We start from the raw sequence: 19990 nt of genomic DNA, 5'->3' as shown, positions 1-19990 counted from the left end.
CCCTTTTAAGATCACTTGTGATGACATTTACGGCCCACCAGGATAATCTCTTTCATCTCAAAAATCTGATTTAATCATATCTCCAAAGACCTCTTTGCTTGTAAACTAACATTCACAGGTTCCAGATTAAGACATGATAGCTATCTTTGGCAACCATTTTCCAGCCTCCTTTCGAGAAGTTATTGCAGCCAGTAACCTGGTTCCATTCCTGGGTCGGGAAGATCCCCTGGAGAAGGGAACGGCTACCCACTCCAGTGTTTTTGCCCAGAGAGTCCCATGGACAGAGGAGCCTGGTGGGCTACAGTCCATGGGGTCACAAAGAGTCGAACACGACTGAGCGACTTTGACTCCACTAGCAGGATTAGTGACGCCATCTCTAGCTATCCTTTTATCCTGACCGGGTGGCTGGAGTATTATTGTGCATTGGTGGGGAACTGCTGTCTTCAGGCACCATCCTCTTGCTGGTCTGAGTGGGGTTTCGCCTCCTGAGACTGCTTGAGAAAGCTGTTGAGTTGACTGAAGCAAGATGCATATGAGTTTGTACAAAAGCTGGAAGAGAAAAGCAGAAATGATACTTTTTTAATAGCTCTTTTACAAGTGTAAAGACCCGTTCTTTGCTCTGAAGTTTGGTGTTAGATGCCCGGTGAGCACGGCATCTGCGTGACAACTCCGGATTTGGAGCAGCGCCCTGCCCTAGGTGAGGGCTTGCTGCTGAATTTAAGAGAATAATCATCCCTGAGATTTCTAGCACTACCACTGGTTGAACTCTGACAAGTCATCTGAATTCTTGAGATTTTTTTTCTGGCAGTGTTTACAGGAGCAAGTTTTAAGGTTACAGGTGTGGCAGCTTTCCTGGTAGTTTTCTAACAAATTGGCAATGCACAGTTACCCTGACCAACTGCATTGAAGTCTGAACAGTGGAGTAGTAGTGACCCCAGATGCTTCTGGTGGCTTTGCGAGGCTTCAGCTGGTCTCATTGCGTGAATCATTACTGGAGGATTCTGTGGAACCTCAGCTACATGTTGGATGTGAGTGAGTTTGGAATGGCCGTTGACAAAGACTGGCAGGAGTTCTTGGGTCCGTATGTTATAGAGTCCTGTTGTCATTTCAGACTTGAAAGAACGGATGAGCTATATGTAGCAGTTAGGGTTGCGACTGGAAAGGGGGTACGGTACGTGTGGGCCTGTGCCGTGCTGGGCCTTGTGACGGGTTCCAGTGATGTGAAGGTGTGCCTCACCTTGGGTGCGCCGCGTGGGAGAGGCAGGCGTCATCAAGGACCGCATGAGGAAGTGAGTACGGTTGTGAGAAGCACCGTGAAGGAGAAACGCGAAAGCACCTATCGGGCAGTCTGCTGGGCGCGCTGACGGCAGAGCCGGGGCGTGCTCTTTGTTCTTTTGGGGTGCGTGTCTGTTTGCTGTTTCATCTTTGGACCGTGCTTTCTTTCATTTCTATGCCTTTTATTTGTGTTTGTCTTCTTGTGCTTATTTGAAATCTAAAGCTCCTGGAAGTCTGGCGTTGTGACCGTGTGAGCATCAGAGTCCACAAGCATTGAAAACTTGTAGGATTTCAGTGACATTTTTTCACTTCCTATCTGCCTAGAAGTCTGGTTTTAATTGCTGTGAGTGCAGTTTTAGAAATTGGCTTTAACTTACATACACATGGATGATGCAGAAGGATTTTTGTGAGAGGTTTTATTTTCCTTTTTATGCTTATTCTTTATCACAAAAGTAGTGTGTGCTCATTTTGAAAAGTCAGACCTTTTGAAGAATATGTCACATAACAGTCAAAAAATTGTTCGTAATCTCTTTCTCCAAAGTAAGACTGTTAACTGTTTGGTGTATTGAATTGTTTTCTTAGCAAATTGTAACTGAATCACTTGAAAAATGTTTGTTCTGCTTTTTCTCAATAAAGATTTTCAAAAGTCCTCTAGCAAGCTAGAGCCTGCTTTTAAAAACGTGTCAACGTTTTCGTTTCAGCCACTTGGGAAATTGTTTCCTTGTCAGTGGATAATTTCTCTAAGATAAACTACCTTCAGACAAGTTCAGTTAGAAACTGGTTAGAGAGTTATTGCTGATGTTACCAGAATTGTGTCAAAATTTTTGGTAGTCTTTCAGAATTGATGTTTTCATTTTTATAACAGATTTTTTAAAATCCTGATTTGTATTTAGGATACTCAATGAAGAATTCCTGTCCAAAAGTTTTAAGTGAAAAAGAACTGAAACTAGAGTTTTCAAATTGGAGATGAGCAGCTGAGTTCAAAGGCACGAACAGTTTTGGTCCTTGTGAGTGTGCATAAAGGACACTCTCACAGTGGGAGTCTGGAAGCATGTTGGCATTTGCTGAGGGTCCCTCACTGGACACACTGTCTATGAAGCAACTCGGTGCTTTCTTTGAAAACTTGAATTTCAAGTATTAGGCGGAGTGGGCTGTTTGTTTTTTTCCAATTATAAAGAAATAGGTTCACTGTAAATGTTTAGGGGAAAAGTCTTTTTTATATTAATCCTGTTCCCCCAAAACAGCCATTGCTGTCTGTTGGTGATTTGGAATTCATGATGGGGGGGTGTGTGTGTGCGCGTGTGCTTTTTACCTTAGTGGTATTAAAATGTGATCAAACTTTCCTCTTTAAACACAACTCTGAATAATTCTTTATATGCTTTCCTCTTTAAATGCATCTCTTGTTTTAGCAGTTTTCTGGTGTGTTTTGTATCATCATGAGTGGTGTGCCCTTTTCTTTACATTTGAATTCTCCAGGTCAGAATACTTTCCCTTCTCCAGGGGCTCTTCCCAACCCAGGGATTGAACCCCGGTCTCCTGCACTGCGGAGAAGGCAATGGCACCCCACTCCAGTACTCTTGCCTGGAGAATCCCGGGGACAGCGGAGCGTGGTGGGCTGCCGTCTGTGGGGTTGCACAGAGTCGGACACGACTGAAGCGACTTAGCAGCAGCAGCAGCTCCTGCACTGCGGGTGGATTCTTGACCAGCTGAGCTACAAGGGAAGCCCTTTACATTTGACAGTAGAATCTGAAGCACGGGCATCTTTCCCCACCAGCACTGGTCCAGTGAGCCCCTTCCTGTTGCTTCAGTGTCAGGTAAACGCCCCTGTGAGCTTCCCTGGTGACTTAGTGGTAAAGAACCCACCTGCCAATGCAGGAGATTCGAGTTCAGTCCCTGGTTGGGGAAGATCCCCTGGAGGAGGAAAGCAAGCCACTCCATTATTCTTGCTGGGAAATCCCATGGACAGAGGAGCCTGAAGAACGACAAGAAGAAACCCCAGGGGCGGGTAGGGGTAAGGGAAGGTGTCCCGTCCCAGAGCACACTGACAGCTGCCCGGTTGTGTCACTTTTGTGACACCTGTAAAAACGGGGCAAAGCCTTGTACAGACACTTTGGAATTCTTTCCATCAGCATACTGGTGATTTTAGTCCCTTCCTGATAACTAGTAAATCTGTTCATTTAAAAACAACAGAACAAAGATCCTTAGAAACTCTCAAAGCATGCTGGTCTCAAATTGACCTATTCCCACCCTCTCAATGTTACAGATATCTTTTCTGGTACCTGAAATTTAGACTTTCTTTCTCTTATTTTAAACAAATGAAAAGACCTTAGGACTCTCTTTACTCATGATTCTTTATATTCCTTTCTGCCATCTAGTTCTTTCCCCATGAGCTCATGTTTCAAGACATCATGTCCATTTCAGAGGTTCTTTGTCCTTTCCAAAAGAGGCTCACAGCGGCCCGGACCCTCAGAGATCTGCCTGATGAGCCCCGCAGCCTGTGCCCAGCCAGGCCTCCTTCCTGAAACGCGGGTCCCTGATTCACTCTTGCTTCACCTCCTTGCTTACTCTTTGCTCCTCCTGGTGTCCTCAGCTGCTGTTCCATCATCTGGAGCTCTAAATACCTGGGCCCCCTTGGCCCTTGACTTCTTTCCTCTGTACTTCCTCCCTAGGAGATTTCACTTGGTCCTGTGGTTTGACCTCTCACTAGTCCCCAGTTCCCAAGTGTGTACATCCAGCCTGGACCTGACCTCCAGGTCCGGCTGCCTAGACCTCTCTGCTTGGACTCTTTTTAACAGATACCTCAAACACAACCAAGCCAAACTCCTTCCCCCCTAGCCCCTACCAAAACCTGACCTTCCTGTGGTCTTGAAGTGAAGTCGCTCAGTTGTGTCCGACTCTTTGCAACCCCGTGGACTGTAGCCCACCAGGCTCCTCCATCCATGGGATTTCCGGGCAAGAATACTGGAGTGGGTTGCCATTTCCTTCTCTAGGAATCACCTGAAGAGACTTTAAAAGCGCGGGTTGGGGCGTGGCTGGGGGAGGTTCCAGCAGGGTGTTTAAGTCTCTGCAGGTGATGGCTTACATGCAGTGAACACGGGCAGCACCTGTTTCACGCCGTCCACGAAGGTCATCAGTGCCCCGGCCCCTCAGCCCCTAGGCTCACCTCCCACAGACCCCCGACTCACAGGAACATGTTCCCAGGGCAGAGGGGTGGGGAAAAACAGCCCCCCAGTCACCTCCATAACTTCTGAGTCCCTTCTTCCATTTGCAAGCATATCTGAGACCTCTTTCTTCCACACAGTGTTAGCAAATCCTGTTTGTCAGCAAAACCTTCTGAAAGGACCCCTGAACTCAACCCCTTCTCCCCCGCTCTGCTACTGCGGGCCACCAGTATCCATCTCTCTTCTCATTTATTGCTGTGGTCTCTTAACTGCTTTTTCTCTCGTCCTCCCAGATTATTAGTTGCTTAATTAGTGCTGCTCTTCTTCATAAGAGCAGCCAGCAGAGGCCTTTACCACTCAGCTCCCATCCCTACTGTTTTCTCACTGAGAGTTAATGCCTAGGTCTCAGCCAGGGTTTGGAGGCCCCCTGTCGACACTTTTTTCTGGGAACCTGCCTGGCCTGCCTCCTGCCCTCTGACCGCCTCCTTTGCTGCAGCTGCACGGGGCTCTGCTGGGCCTTCCTCCCCCAGAGCTTTGTACCTGCCCTTTGCCTGTGCTCGCTCTCCAGTGCTCCCCGGTGCTTTTCCCTGCCCCACCTGGGTTCCACCTAAAACACCCCCTGCCACTTAGAAATGGTTTTATGTTCTCCAAGATGCTGGCGTTTATTTGCTAATTTGTCATTTTCCGGAGCTTTCTTCATTAGAATTTAAGCACAGATGAGGGCAGAAGCCTTGTTTGCTGCGTCCTCAGTGACTGGAGTGTAGTAGATGTAATAATTTTCATGATTTTTTAATTGGGAAATCAACAGAGTGATTTGTAACTTGTTAGGCCATTTAAGGAATAGCCAGTACTCCTTTCTTAAAATTTTTTTTCTGCCAATTTTGAGATAAATTTGAGGTGATTTTAACTTCTAAATACAGCTCAGATACTGTCAACCAAGTCAAGACCATGGTAGTATTTCCATGTGAGCCAGCTGGGTTCCAGGCCAGAGAGACTGCACCCTTCCTCTGTTGGGAGGGGGAGCCACCCCGTGTCTTGAGCTCCTGTTTCTCCTATGAAAATACCTACCTGTGTTAGGTTTTCAAATTCCATCTCCACCTTTAATATGAAAGTGTTCTTCCAGCTCATCGTCCTGGGGGAACGATCATGCCAACAAGAGCAGATCCTGTACTCATGAGGGCAGAGCAGACGATGACCTGATGATTAGTAGAGGATATGTTTATTTTGAGCTAAAATTTTATACATAGCTCCCAATCTGCTAGCTTTACTAAAACTGCTTTCACAGAATATTCATCATGAGCTGAAGTCTTTTGCTGTAACGATAGCTGTTGTTGCCCAGACGAGTGGAGAGTGTTGGTGCCTCTGCTGGAGTACGGGGCCCACCCAGACGTCCCTGCAGCGTGTTCATCCAGTGGAATTCAGCCACGTCTTCTGATTGACAGAGCGCTTTGGGTCCTTCAGTTCAAATAAAACAGTACCAATTGACTGCAATATACTTGAGACACCCCAGATTATGCATTTGCTCCTTTTTTTTGGTCATTAACCTACACTTAATTGAAATTATGTGTAAGTTAGAGTGGATCTCAGTCTGTTCTCCATGAACTGAGTTAGATTGTACTACTAAAATGATTTATTGGTGAACTTTCTGAATTCTTGGGAGAAATTGGGTTGATAGGTATAATTTCCTCAAATTAAAATTTTTTATTCTTTAATTTTCACTAAAAATTTGACATCTGTCCTTTGCCCTAGTAGATGAACAAGTAACTTAGAAAAGTAGTTCAGACCCTGGAGTTGCATCAGAATCGCCTGGAGGGCTTATTAAAGCACAGATTGCTGGGCGTTGTCCCAGGTTTTCTGCTTTTTTCCTCTGACTGGGAGCTTGGTTGAGGCTGAAGGGTTCTCTGGGGAGGTGATTTGCTCTTTCTTTTGTCTCTTAATTCTGTCTAAAGCCATGTTCCTCTTTTCTATTCCATATAGTTACCTTTTATATCATTGAGGAGTATTAGGACTCCTAAAAGAGGCTTAAAAACACATTCTTTCATCATTGTCTGTAGGTCCTGTGTTACCAATATACGTGGACATTCTTGAGATGAACTTCCTTACTGTTTTCTCTGGAGATGCAGAGTCGGGGGTGGACCTGAAAGCACTGTGGTAGGTGCGCGGGAGGTTGCTGGTGATGAGAGCTGTGCCGCCTGTGCCAGCCCTGCTCCAGCTGCCAGTGCCAGCACAGGCACCTTGAGGAAGAAGAGAGCTGGCGGTGAGGTTATAACTTACAGTCCAAAAAATACGGACGTGGCAGCTCCTGTGAGGTGGCTTAGATCACAGCCTAATTTATTCTTTCATCAGTTGAGTACCTTTGATCTACTTTGTGCTATGCTAAGGAAAAGAAAAGTACGTTCCTGACTTCAGGAACCCTCAGTCCCTTAAGGAGGCAGACTGTTGTTGTTGTTCATAACCCCATGGACTGCAGCACACCAGGCTTCCCTGTCCTTCATTGTCTCCTGGAATCTGCTCAGATTAATGTCCATTGAGTCGGCAGTGCCATCCAACCGTCATCCTCTGTTGGCCCTTTCTCTCCCTGCCCTCAATCTTTCCCAGCATCAGAGTCTCTTCTGATGAGTTGGCTCTTCCCATCAGGTGGTCAGAGTATTGGAGCTTTAGGTTTAGTATCAGTTCCTCCGGTGAACATTCAGGGTTGATTTCCTTTAGGCTTGACTGGTTTGATCTCCTTGCAGTTCAGGGGACTCTCAAGAGTCTTCTCTAACACCACAGTTCAAAAGCATCAATTCTTCAGTGCTCAGCCTTCTTGATAGTTCACATTCGTGAACTCTCACATTTGTACATGACTAGTGGAAAAAGTGTACTTTGACTATACAGACCTTTGTCGTGGAAGGTCTGCTTTTTAATATGGTGTGTGGGTTTGTCATAGCTTTTTTCCCCAGGAGCAAGCGTCTTTTAATTTCATGGCTGCAGTTACTGTCCTCAGTGATTTTGGATTCCAAGAAAATAAAATCTGTCTTTGCTTCCACTTGTTCCCCTTCTCGTTGCCATGAGGTGATTCGACCGGATGCCATGATCTTAGTTTTTTGGATATTGTGCTTTAAGCCTGTTTTTTCACTCTCCTCTTTCACCCTCATCAAGAGGCTCTTTAATTTCTCTTTACTTTCTGCCATTAGAGTGTTATCATCAGTGTGTATCTGAGATATTTGATATCAAATATTATTGATATTTCTCCTGGCGGTCTTGATTCCAGCTTGTAATTCATCCAGCCCAGCATTTCACACAGTGTACTCTGCATTGAAGTTAAATAAGCAGGGAGGCCATGTTGAGCCTTGACATATTCCTTTCCCAGTTTTGAAAGCAGTCCATTGTTCCATGTCTGGTTCTAACTATTGCTTCTTGACCTGCATACTGGTTTCTCAGGAAATAGGTAGGTAAGCTGGTCTGGTTTTCCCATCTTTTTAAGAATTTTCCAGTTGTGATCCATACAGTCAGAGGCTTCAGGGTGTCAGTGATGCAGAAGTAGATGTTTTCCTGCAGTTCCCTTGCTTTTTCTGTGATCCGGCGGATGTTGGCAATTTGATCTCTGTTTCCTCTGCCTTTTCTAAATCCAGCTTGTACATCTGTAAGTTCTTGGCTCGCTTACTGGTAAAGCCTAGCTTGAAGGGTTTTGAGCATTACCTTGCCAGCATGTGAGATGAGCGTGACTTTAAGGTGGTTGGAACTTTCTGTGGCATTGCCTTTCTTTGGGATTGGAATGAAAACTGACTTTTTCCGGTCCTATGGTCACTGCTGAGTTTTCTAAATCTGCTGGCACATTGAGTACAGCTCTTTAACAGCATCATCTTTTAGGATTTGAAATAACTCAGCTGGAATTCCATCATCTCCACTAGCTTTGGAGATGACAGACAGGCCTCCACTATAAGGTGACTTACGGGCTTTCACCCAGTTTTATAGTAGGGTGTCTATCTGGATTTGGGGATGAAGGTCAAGGAAGACTTCCTGGAACATGTAGGAATTAGACAAAAAGACCAGTTGTCTAAGTGTAAGTATAAGATATTCCATCATTGCTAGGAGATACTGTTTTATTTAATAAAGTATATTAGTTTGAAAACATTTAGCTTGTAACTGGTATATCAGTATTTTACTTGCCTTTACCTATTTAAGCTGCGGCATTTTTCTAGGTTTAGTGAAGCCCACAGGAAGAATCAAAAGATCAGTACAATAAGAGCTGTAGACTAATTGAATTTAAATAGTGAAGGAACTAAGAGAAAATATATCTTTGAGAACAATTTAAAAGTATTCTTGATATGGATCAGCTGATTTTTACCTTCTTATATCTAAGCATGTTGCTCTAACACACATTCTACCTCGCTGAGTTCACACAGAATTCCTGTGATGTCAGAGAGACTGGAGATCAAGTAAAAATTAATATTTCATATTTGTGTTGGGTATCAGTAATTATCTCCAGCTCTACATTTCTGGGAGTTCTTCAGAATGATTTATCGTGTACTTTTCTGTGTGTTTGGGGAAAGTGAGGGAAGATGCCCTTTGCTGGAGTGAGAGACCTTTCGGCAGCAGTGCTGGGCTCCTCTCTGGACACTGCTGCAGGCTGGCGGTGCGCCTTGGGTGTGCTGCCTCAGTTCCCTCTGCACGTTGAAAGAGTTGTGCTGAAATCCGAAAATTCCCTTAGCTCTGTTGTTGTATTTTCCTTTCCTTGAGCCTTTTTAGTTTGACTTAATGAGGTGATGACGTGGACATCCTCTCTTATTTCACTCCCAGCAAACACCATCTATTATACCTTCTTTTCCAGAGGTTCTTACATATGATAAGCATCACTCACTGTCCTAGTCATTTTGCCCCTAAACTCAGCCATTTAAAATTCAGATAGGGAAACCACTGTACTAGCAAATATAATTTCAGTTCTTGTTGCCAATGTAAAGAAAGCTAAGGCAGGTATTTCATGATGAGCAGTATTTTGATATTTGAATGTTGGTCTCTTAAATACCCTTAATACTGATTTCAGACTAACAAAACTCTTGTGGAGAAAGCTTAACTTAGATGCCTTTTCTTCAGCTCCTCAAAAAGAGAAGAAGCAATTTTTCTTGTAGTTTATTCACAGAGTTAATACAGTTTTCCAAAACTTGTAGTTTGAGCTAGTTATTGATGTCTAGCTATACCTAGATATCACAGTAATGGGAAGCAAAGATGATTCTTATTGGTAACTGAGAGATATCTATTTATTGAACACTTACTAGTTACCGGTCGCTGTTAGCACAAGCAGTGAGCAGGGTGGAGTGAGTCTGGGGGCTCTGTAGGCCTCAGTGTGATGGAAGGAGGGAGGGCCAGGACAGTCTGTGAAGAGTGGAAGCACGGATTGTGCAGCTACTTTGACTGCTCTGAAAGTTGCTCAGGGGTCTGTGCAGCGTGGTCTTTTAATGTGCTGAAAGTTGCTCAGGGGTCTGTGCAGCGTGGTCTTTTACTGCGCTGAAAGTTGCTCAGGGGTCTGTGCAGCGTGGTCTTCTATGTACTTACCTCCCCATTTTACTCTGTTTTTCATGTTCTGTTTCTGTCAGGAGAGAACGTTGACATTATTCTCTAAGCTATTTGAAGAGAGTGACTAAATGCACCTGGGTCAGGCTGCCTGTGGGTATGAAGTGGTTGGGAGAATCCAAGAACATGGTGGTGAATGGCAGGAGACATGGAGGCAAGTTGTCTAACGACCATCAGCAGCATCAAGCAAAATTACAGCACACGGGGAAGGACAGCGTGAAGGCTGGCAGAAACGCAGGCGAGAGGAGGTCGAGCAGATGTATGTACACCTCACCTGTCGCTCTTTTAGTTGTGGTATGGGCAGGAATTCTTTCCAGTTTGCCACGTGTATTCTCTTCTCAATTAACAGTATGGTTCTTTTACTCTTTCAGAGTTGTGTCAACTTTTATTCTCATCAAACATTGTGTACAACTCAAATTTAATTCTTGATATACTGTTTTTGTATCCATAACTTTATATTTTGTAGAATTTATACCTGAATGGTTGCTTTGTTCTATTAAAAATGTTAAAAGACTGCTATTAAATTTCTTTTAATTTTAAACTGTTTTTTTATGTTTGATGTAAGTATAAGTATGTATTTCTTTGAAAACTTGTAGAGTGATATGAATGATAAAGTCAGCCCTCATTTACAGTTAAAGCCCTCATTACATGTTAAAATTGTCACTGTTTCTTCTGTTTATTTACGATGAATATCCTAATAGAGAAGGACTGTTGACAATGAATTACTTTTTTATCTCAATATCTTTGGGTTGATAATGAGGCTACATATTGAGAGTTCAAGAAAGTGTAGATTTAATCCATGTTTCAGAGCTCTTTTAGGAGTAGTAAATTGCCCCAGGATGAATGTAAACCTGTGAGGACGAACAGCATTACACTGGATGTTATTGGGCAAGAATGGTGCAGAAAGAGTGTCAGTGGTGAGGAGATGCATCGTCTTAGATTAAAGACTTTAGTGACTTCATCTAACACCAGAACCACAGAATACATGGAGCAAACACTCACAGAGCCGAAGGGAGGAATAGACGATTCGGCAATAATGTGGGACTTCAGTTCCCCACTTTCAATAATGCATAGAACGGATAAGCAGAAGATGAAGGAAAGAAGACTCAAACAGTACTCTAAACCAGCTATTCCTGACATACCTCTATAGAACACTCCACTTAACAGGAGCAGAACACACATTCTTTTCAAGTGGACGTGAAGCGTTCAGGATAGACCATAGGCTAGGCCATACTTTAAGCCTCAGTAGATTAAAAGGATTGAAATCATACAATATATGTTCTGACCAGAGTGGAGTAAGATTAGAAATGAATAACAGAAACCTGGGAAGTACACAAATAGGTGGAAATTAACTCACTCCTAAATAACCAGTGGATTAGAGAAGAAATCAGAAGGGAAATAAGTAAATAGTTTGAGACGATTGAAAATGAAGATACAACATACCAAAAACTTACGGAATGCAGCGAAAGCAGTGCCTGAGGGAAATTATAGTTGTGAACACCTGTATTTTAAAAAGAAGGAATCAATCAATAATCTAACCTTTTACCTTAGAACACCAGAAAAAGAGCAAAACTAAACCCAAAGCAGGAAGAAGGAAGGAAATAGAGTAGAAATTAACAAAGTAGAAATCAAAGAAAATGAACAAAGCTCAAGAAGTTCATTCTTTGAAAAGATCAACAAGAATTGGCAAACCTTTAAGCAGGATTGATTAAGAAAAAGAGAAGACTGAAGAATCAACAGCAGAAGGGACGTTACTGTTGTTGTTCAGTTATTAAGTCATGTCCAGCTCTCTGCTACTCCACGGACTGTAGCACAGCAGCCTTCCCTGTCCTTCACTGTCTCGTGGATTTTGCTCAGACTCATGTCCATTGAGTCAGTGATGGCATCCTCTGCTGCCACCCTTTCCTCCTGCTCTCAACCTTTCCCAGGGTCAGGGTCTTTTCCAGTGAGTCAGCTCTTCGCATCAAGTGGCCAAAGTATTGGAGCTTCAGCTTCAGCATCAATCCTTCCAATTAATATTTAGAGTTGATTTCCTTATGACTTTTTTTTTGCATTCCAGTCCCCTATAATGAAAAGGACATCTTTTTTGGGTGTTAGTTCTAAAAGATCTTGTAGGTCTTCATAAAACCATTCAACTTCAGTTTCTTCAGCGTTACTGGTTGGGGCACAGACTTGGATAACTGTGATATTGAATGGTTTGCCTTGGAGACGAACAGAGATCATTCTGTTGTTTTTGAGATTGCATCCAAGTACTGCATTTCGGACTCTTTTGTTGACCATGATGGCTACTCCATTTTGTCTGAGGGATTCCTGCCCGCAGTAGTAGGTATAATGGTCATCTGAGTTAAATTCACCCATTCCAGTCCATTTTAGTTCGCTGATTTCTAAAATGTAGACGTTCACCCTTACCATCTCTTGTTTGACCACTTCCAGTTTGCCTTGATTCATGGACCTGACATTCCAGGTTCCTATGCAACATTGCTCTTTACAGCATCGGATCTTGCTTCTATCATCAGTCACATCCGCAACTGGGTATTGTTTTTGCTTTGGCTCCATCCATTCATTCTTTCTGGAGTTATTTCTCCACTGATCTCCAGTAGCATGTTGGGCACCTAATGACCTGGGGAGTTCCTCTTTTTGGTATCCTATTATTTTGCCTTTTCCTACTGTTCATGGGGTTCTCAAGGCAAGAATACTGAAGTGGCTTGCCATTCCCTTCTCCAGTGGACCACGTTCTGTCAGGCCTCTCCACCGTGACCCGCCCGTCTTGGGTTGCCCCGCAGGCATGGCTTGGTTTCATTGAGTTAGACAAGGCTGTGGTCCTGGTGTGATTAGATTGACTAGTTTTCTGTGAGTATGGTTTCAGTGTGTCTGCCCTCTGATGCCCTCTTGCAACACTTACTATCTTACTTGGGTTTCTCTTACCTTGGCGTGGGGTATCTCTTCACGGCTGCTCCAGCAAAGCACAGCCACTGTTCCTTACCTTGGATGAGGGGTATCTCGTTACTGCCACCGTTCCTGACCTTCAACGTGGGATAGCTCCTCTAGGCCCTCCTGTGCCTGCTCAGCCAAAAACTAATAGAGTTTTGCCAAGAAAATGCACTGGTCATAGCAAACACCCTCTTCCAACAACACGAGAGAAGACTCTACACACGGACATCACCAGATGGTCAACACCGAAATCAGATTGATTATATTCTTTGCAGCCAAAGATGGAGAAGCTCTATACAGTCAAAAACAAGACCGGGAGCTGACTGTGGCTCAGATCATGAACTCCTTATTGCCAAATTCAGACTTAAATTGAAGAAAGTAGGGAAAACTGTTAGACCATTCAGGTATGACCTAAATCAAATCCCTTATGATTATACAGTGGAAGTGAGAAATAGATTTAAGGGTCTAAATCTGATAGATAGAGTGCCTGATGAACTATGGAATGAGGTTTGTGACATTGTACAGGAGACAGGGATCAAGACCATCCCCATGGAAAAGAAATGCAAAAAAGCAAAATCGCTGTCTGGGGAGGCCTTACAAATAGCTGTGAAAAGAAGAGAGGCGAAAAACAAAGGAGAAAAGGAAAGATACAAGCATCTGAATGCACAGTTCCAAAGAATAGCAAGAAGACATAAGAAAGCCTTCTTCAGCGATCAATGCAAAGAAATAGAGGAAAAGAACAGAATGGGAAAGACTAGAGATCTCTTCAAGAAAATTAGAAATACCAAGGGAACATTTCATGCAAAGATTGGCTCGATAAAGGACAGAAATGGTCTGGACCTAACAGAAGCAGAAGATATTAAGAAGAGGTGGCAAGAATACACGGAAGAACTGTACAAAAAAGATCTTCACGACCCAGATAATCATGATGATGTGATCACTCATCTAGAGCCAGACATCCTGGAATGTGAAGTCAAGTGGGCCTTAGAAAGCATCACTATGAACAAAGCTAGTGGAGGTGATGGAATTCCAGTTGAGCTGTTTGAAATCCTGAAAGATGATGCTATGAAAGTGCTGCACTCAATATGCCAGCAAGTTTGGAAAACTCAGCAGTGGCCACAGGACTGGAAAAGGTCAGTTTTTCATTCCAATCCCAAAGAAAGGCGATGCAAAAGAATGCTCAAACTACCGCACAATTGCACTCATCTCACATGCTAGTAAAGTAATGCTCAAAATTCTCCAAGCCAGACTTCAGCAGTACATGAACCGTGAACTCCCTGATGTTCAGGCTGGTTTTAGAACAGGCAGAGGAACCAGAGATCAAATTGCCAACATCCGTTGGATCATGGAAAAAGCAAGAGAGTTCCAGAAAAACATTTATTTCTGCTTTCTTGACTATGCCAAAGCCTTTGACTGTGTGGATCACAATAAACTGTGGAAAATTCTGAAAGAGATGGGAATACCAGACCACCTGACCTGCCTCTTGAGAAATCTGTATGCAGGTCAGGAAGCAGCAGTTAGAACTGGACATGGAACAACAGACTGGTTCCAAATAGGAAAAGGAGTGTGTCAAGGCTGTATATTGTCACCCTGCTTATTTAACTTCTGTGCAGAGTACATCATGAGAAACGCTGGACTGGAAGAAACACAAGCTGGAATCAAGATTGCCGGGAGAAATATCAATAACTCAGATATGCAGATGACACCACCCTTATGGCAGAAAGTGAAGAGCTAAAAAGCCTCTTGATGAAACTGAAAGAGGAGAGTGAAAAAGTTGGCTTAAAGCTCAACATTCAGAAAACAAAGATCATGGCATCTGGTCCCATCACTTCATGGGAAATAGATGGGGAAACAGTAGAGACAGTGTCAGACTTTATTTTCTTGGGCTCCAAAATCACTGCAGATGGTGACTGCAGCCATGAAATTAAAAGACGTTTACTCCTTGGAAGAAAAGTTATGACCAACCTAGATAGTATATTCAGAAGCAGAGACATTACTTTGCCGACTAAAGTCCGTCTAGTCAAGGCTATGGTTTTTCCTGTGGTCATGTATGGATGTGAGAGTTGGACTGTGAAGAAGGCTGAGCACTGAAGAATTGGTGCGTTTGAACTGTGGTGTTGGAGAAGACTCTTGAGGGTCCCTTGGACTGCAAAGAGATCCAACCAGTCCATTCTGAAGGAGATCAGCCCTGGGATTTCTTTGGAAGGAATGATGCTAAAGCTGAAGCTCCAGTACTTTGGACACCTCAGGCGAAGAGTTGACTCATTGGAAAAGACTCTGATGCTGGGAGAGATTGGGGGCAGGAGGAGAAGGGGACGACCCAGGATGAGATGGCTGGATGGCATCATGGACTCAATGGACGTGAGTCTGAGTGAACTCCAGGAGATGGTGATGGACAGGGAGGCCTGGCGTGCTGCGATTCATGGGGTCGCAAAGAGTCGGACACGACTGAATGACTGAACTGAACTGAACTCCTTATGACTGGTTTGCTCTCCCTATAGTCCAAGGGACTGTCAAGAGTCTTCTCTAACACAACAATTTGAAAGGAACAATTCTTCTGGAGGCTGTGGGATTGAAAGGTATTACTACTGCCTTAGCAAAATGTAAAGAATTAGAATACTGTGAACAACTGTATACCAAGAAATAAAATAGCTAAGATTAAGTGAACAAATTTATAGAAAGTAATAAATTACTGAAACTGAATTAGAAAGAAATTTATACAAAATCTGAATAAACCTATAAAGCAAGTAAAGAAGATTGAATCAGTAGATTTAAAATCAAAAACAGAAAACACTACCAGCACAGAAAAGGCCAGTATTATCCTTGTACCAGAGCCATCGTGAGAAAAGGAGACCTGCAGACCAATGTCTCTAATAAATATGGATGCAGAAATCCTCAGTGAAATACTAGTCAGCCAGATCCAGCAACAGATGAAGAGAGTTCTGTAGCATGCCCAAGTGGGATTTGTCCCAGGAATGCAAGGTTGGTTTAATGTCTGAGAATCAACTGATGTGATATCAATCATATCAGTAGAATAAAGGACAAAAACCATACTATCATCCCAGTAGATGTAGAAGAAGCATTTGACAAAATCCAACATCCTTTCAGGATAAAAACTCTCAGCAAACTAGGAATAGAAAGGGATTCTTCAACCTGATAATGCTTAATGTCATGTATAATGGTGGATGGTTTCTCCTGAGGTCAGGAACAAGACAGAAATTTATCTGTTCTCATCACTTCTGTTCAGCATTGTACTAGAAGTTCTGACTACGGCAGTTAAGCAAGAAAATGAACTTAAAGGCATCTACATTGGAAAAGAAGTAAAACAATCTCTATTTGAAGATGACATGATTGTGTATATAGAAAGTCCTAAGGAATCCTCTAAAATATTAGAATAAATGAGTTCAGCAAAATTGCAGGATACAAGTGTACAAAAATCAATTATCTGTCTATACACTTTCAATAAAGAATCCAAAAATAAAAGTAACAGTTTCGTTTACAATGGCATCAGAAAGGAACAGCAATAAATTTAACATAAAGTGTAAAACTTACACTCTGACAACTATAAAACGTTATTGAAAAGAAATTAAAGATGTAAGTAAATGGAAAGACATCCCATATTCATTGATTGACTTAATATTGTTAAGATGGTAATACTCCCCAAATGATCTACAGATTGAATGTGTGCTGTGCTTAGTCGCTCAGTCGTGTCCGATTCTTTGGGACCCCATGGGCAGGCTCCTCTGTCCATGGGATTCTCCAGGCAAGAATACTGGAGTGGGTTTCCATGCCCTCTTCTAGGGGGTCTTCTCAACCCAGGGATCGAACCCAGGTCTCCTGCATTGTAGATGGATTCTTTACTATCTGAGCCACCAGGGAAGCCCAAGAATACTGGAGTGGGTAGCCTATCCCTTCTCCAGGGGATCTTCCCAACCCAGAAATCGAACCAGAGTCTCCTGCATTACAGGCAGATTCTTTACCAGCTGAGCTACCAGGGAAGCCCCACAGGTTGAATGTAATCTCTATCAAAACCTCAACTGGCTTCTCTGTAGAAATTGACAGGCCCATCCTAGATCTCTTAAGAAAATTCAAGGGGCCTACAATAGCTAAAAGAGTCTTCAAAAAACTCAGACTTGAAAGATTCATACTTTTCAGTTCAGAGCTTACTACAAAGCTGCAGTAATCAAGATAGCATTATACTAGCATGTGGATAGACGTATATTCATGAAATAGATTTGAGAATCCAGAGAAGACCCTCATGTTTGTAGTCAATTGATTTTTGACAGAAGTGAATGAAATTAAGTGAGGAAAGAATAGTTTTTTTAGCAGTTGGTTCTGGCCAAACTGTATACTCACATGCAAAAGAATGAAGTTAGATCGAACCTCAGATCGTATGTGCAACATTAACTCAGAATGGACCAAAGACCTAGATTAAATGCTTAAACTATAAAACCCCCAGAAGAAAACACATGGGTAAGTTTCCATGACTTTGGATTAGGCGGTGGTTTCTTGGATATGACGCTAAAGGCACAGGGATCAGAAGAAAAAGGATAACGTGAATTTCACTGAAGTTGCAGACTTTAAGGAATACCATCGAGAACGTGGAAAGACAGCTTACAGAACAGGAGAAAATGTTTCCAAATCACATATCTGATAAAGGACTAGTATCCAGAATAAAGAACTCTTGTGGGCTTCCCTGGTGGCTCAGTGGTAAAGAGTCCATCTGCCAGTGTAAGAGACACAGTTTGATCCCTGGCCTGGGAAGCTTCCACATGCATGGGGTGGGGTAGCTACAGTGGTGTGCCACAATACTGAGCCTGTGCTCAAGAGCCCAGGAACTGCAACCGTCGAGCCCATGTGTGGCACTACCGAAGCCCGTATGCGCCACGAGAGAAGCCATCGCTGGGAAGCCCATACCCTGCAGCTGGAGAAGAGCTCACACAGCAACAGCGACCCAGCACAGCCAAATAAATTTTAAAAAGAATTCTTACAAGTAAATAATAAAAGACAATTTAAATTGTTAAATGGGCGAGGGATCTGAATAGACAGACATTTCTTCAAAGATATACAAATAGCCAATACCTGAAAAGATACTCAAAATCATTAGTCATCAGGGAAATTCAAATCAAAACCATAGGGTACCCCTTCACAATCAGTAGGATGTCTGAAATCAAAAGGACAAATAGTAACGAGTGCTGGTGATGATGTGGTGAATTTAGAGTCCTCATACACTGTTTCTGGGAACATGAAATGGTGCAGCCACTTGGAAAACAGTCTGGCAGTTTCTCAAAAGGTTCAGCATAGAGTTACCACATGACCCAGCAGTTTCCACCCCTGGATATGTACCTAAGAGAGTTGGAAAACATATGTACTCACAGAAACTTTACTTGAATGTTCATGGAAACCTTATTCATCATAGCCAGAAATGGATACAGCCCCTGTGTTTCCATCAGCTGATGAATGAAAAACAAAATGTGGTCTATTCATACAGTGAAATATTCTTTGGCCTTAATAAGGAATGAAGTACTGATGCATGGTACAACGTGGAAGTCAGTCACAGAAGACAGCATGTCATATGATTCCATCCATGGGAGATTTTCAGAGCTAGGCAAATCCACAGAAACAGGGTAGATGAGTGGTTGCCGGAGGTTGTGTGGGAGGGGAAAAATGGACAGTAACTTCTAGTAGGTATGGGGTTTCTTTTAGGGGTGATGAAAATGTTCCAGAATTGATTGCAGTGATGGTTATACAATTCTGTAAATATGTGTAAAACCATATTCTGAATTGTATACTGTAAATGGGTGACTTGTATGTGAATTAAATTTTAATAAAGCTGTTATAGAAAATGTAACAACTTTGATAGTTGTACACATACCTACATGCAAAAGTTTGACTTGAAAACAAATACTCTTTGCCAGGGACTTACATGTAAGTATTTATTTATTTATTTACTTATTGGAAGAGTGAATGAAATGGTTAGACCTCTCGCTTTGTCTCTCATGCTTCCACCTTTTAATTTTGAGAGGCTTAAAGTTACACTGCTGGTATCCTCTGTAATTACATGTGCTGGCTCCATGAAAACTCAGTGACATGTACATCAGCACTGAGGAAGCTTCAGCCGTACAAGTTTAGTCTTCCTTTCCTCTCTTTACATTGTTTTTTTTACACAGTTAAACCCATTTACTTTAGTTACCTTTTTCAGTCACTTCTCTATTTTTATCCGTTCCTTCAAAATCTGTTTCAAGCAGGTTAGTTAGAAATAGCCCTCTCAGTCTCTCTCTACCTCTCTCCCCTCTTCTGCTACCTGGCTCTGTAACCATGGGCAAGTTTCTTAACCTCTGGGCCTCAATTTCCTGCATAGTGGGGATGATAATCACACATCTGCCCGAAAGCAGGAAGCTGAAGGTGTAACACCGTGATGTTCCTTTCTGGCTCCTTTGAGATCTGCCGTTCTGGCACTTCTTGCAGCGGGCTCTTGTGCTCCTCTTGTTTCCTTCTGACCCGAGCCCCGTCTGCAGTGGCCCTTGATGCTGTCTTGCTACTGTGACGAACATCTGCCGGTCTCCTGTGTCTCAGCTCTTCCCTGGATGGGCAAGTAAGGTATCTGAGCCAGGGTATCACAGCTATCTAGACCCTGTTCTTGGGAAACTTGATAATATTATCTAACGAAAATGTTCTCAATAATTGAGTTAATGTACTGCATTTGGTTTTTCTATTTTTGCAAAGGGTACTCAGTTTTTAATTGGTAAAATTGATTGAAGTAGCAGTTTTAATTCTTAATTACTAACTTGAATGGGCAGTGAGGCTAAAGGTTTTTAAGGTAGATCTAAGTAGTATTCAGTGCAAGTTACTTTTTCTCTTTTCTTCTCACAGGTAATGGGAATTCAGGCTTTGAAGGACAGAGTCGATATGTACCATCTTCTGGAATGTCTGCCAAGGAACTCTGTGAAAATGATGACCTAGCAACCAGTTTGGTTCTTGATCCCTATTTAGGTTTTCAAACACACAAAATGAATACTAGGTAATTTTAAGTCTTTATTCTGAGTGGAACAGATGATGTCGTTGAACTT

At 42.8% G+C, this 19990-nt stretch overlaps 1 protein-coding gene across 2 annotated transcripts in view; it reads left to right on the top strand.

Annotated features, from left to right (window-relative positions):
• KMT5B (lysine methyltransferase 5B) overlaps positions 1–19990 on the top strand; it is a 55088-nt gene that overhangs the window by 10100 nt on the left and 24998 nt on the right. For both annotated transcript variants that reach the window (XM_052661839.1, XM_052661838.1), the window contains exons 2-3: positions 10013–10248; positions 19794–19941. In XM_052661839.1, the coding sequence (XP_052517799.1) occupies positions 10089–10248; positions 19794–19941 (308 nt within the window). In that variant the 5' untranslated portion in view covers positions 10013–10088. The remainder of the gene's footprint in view (positions 1–10012; positions 10249–19793; positions 19942–19990) is intronic.

This window comes from Budorcas taxicolor, chromosome 25, assembly GCF_023091745.1.
Source record: "Budorcas taxicolor isolate Tak-1 chromosome 25, Takin1.1, whole genome shotgun sequence".
NCBI classification, from domain to species: Eukaryota; Metazoa; Chordata; class Mammalia; order Artiodactyla; family Bovidae; genus Budorcas; species Budorcas taxicolor.
This window is presented reverse-complemented; position numbering and strand designations above follow the sequence as displayed.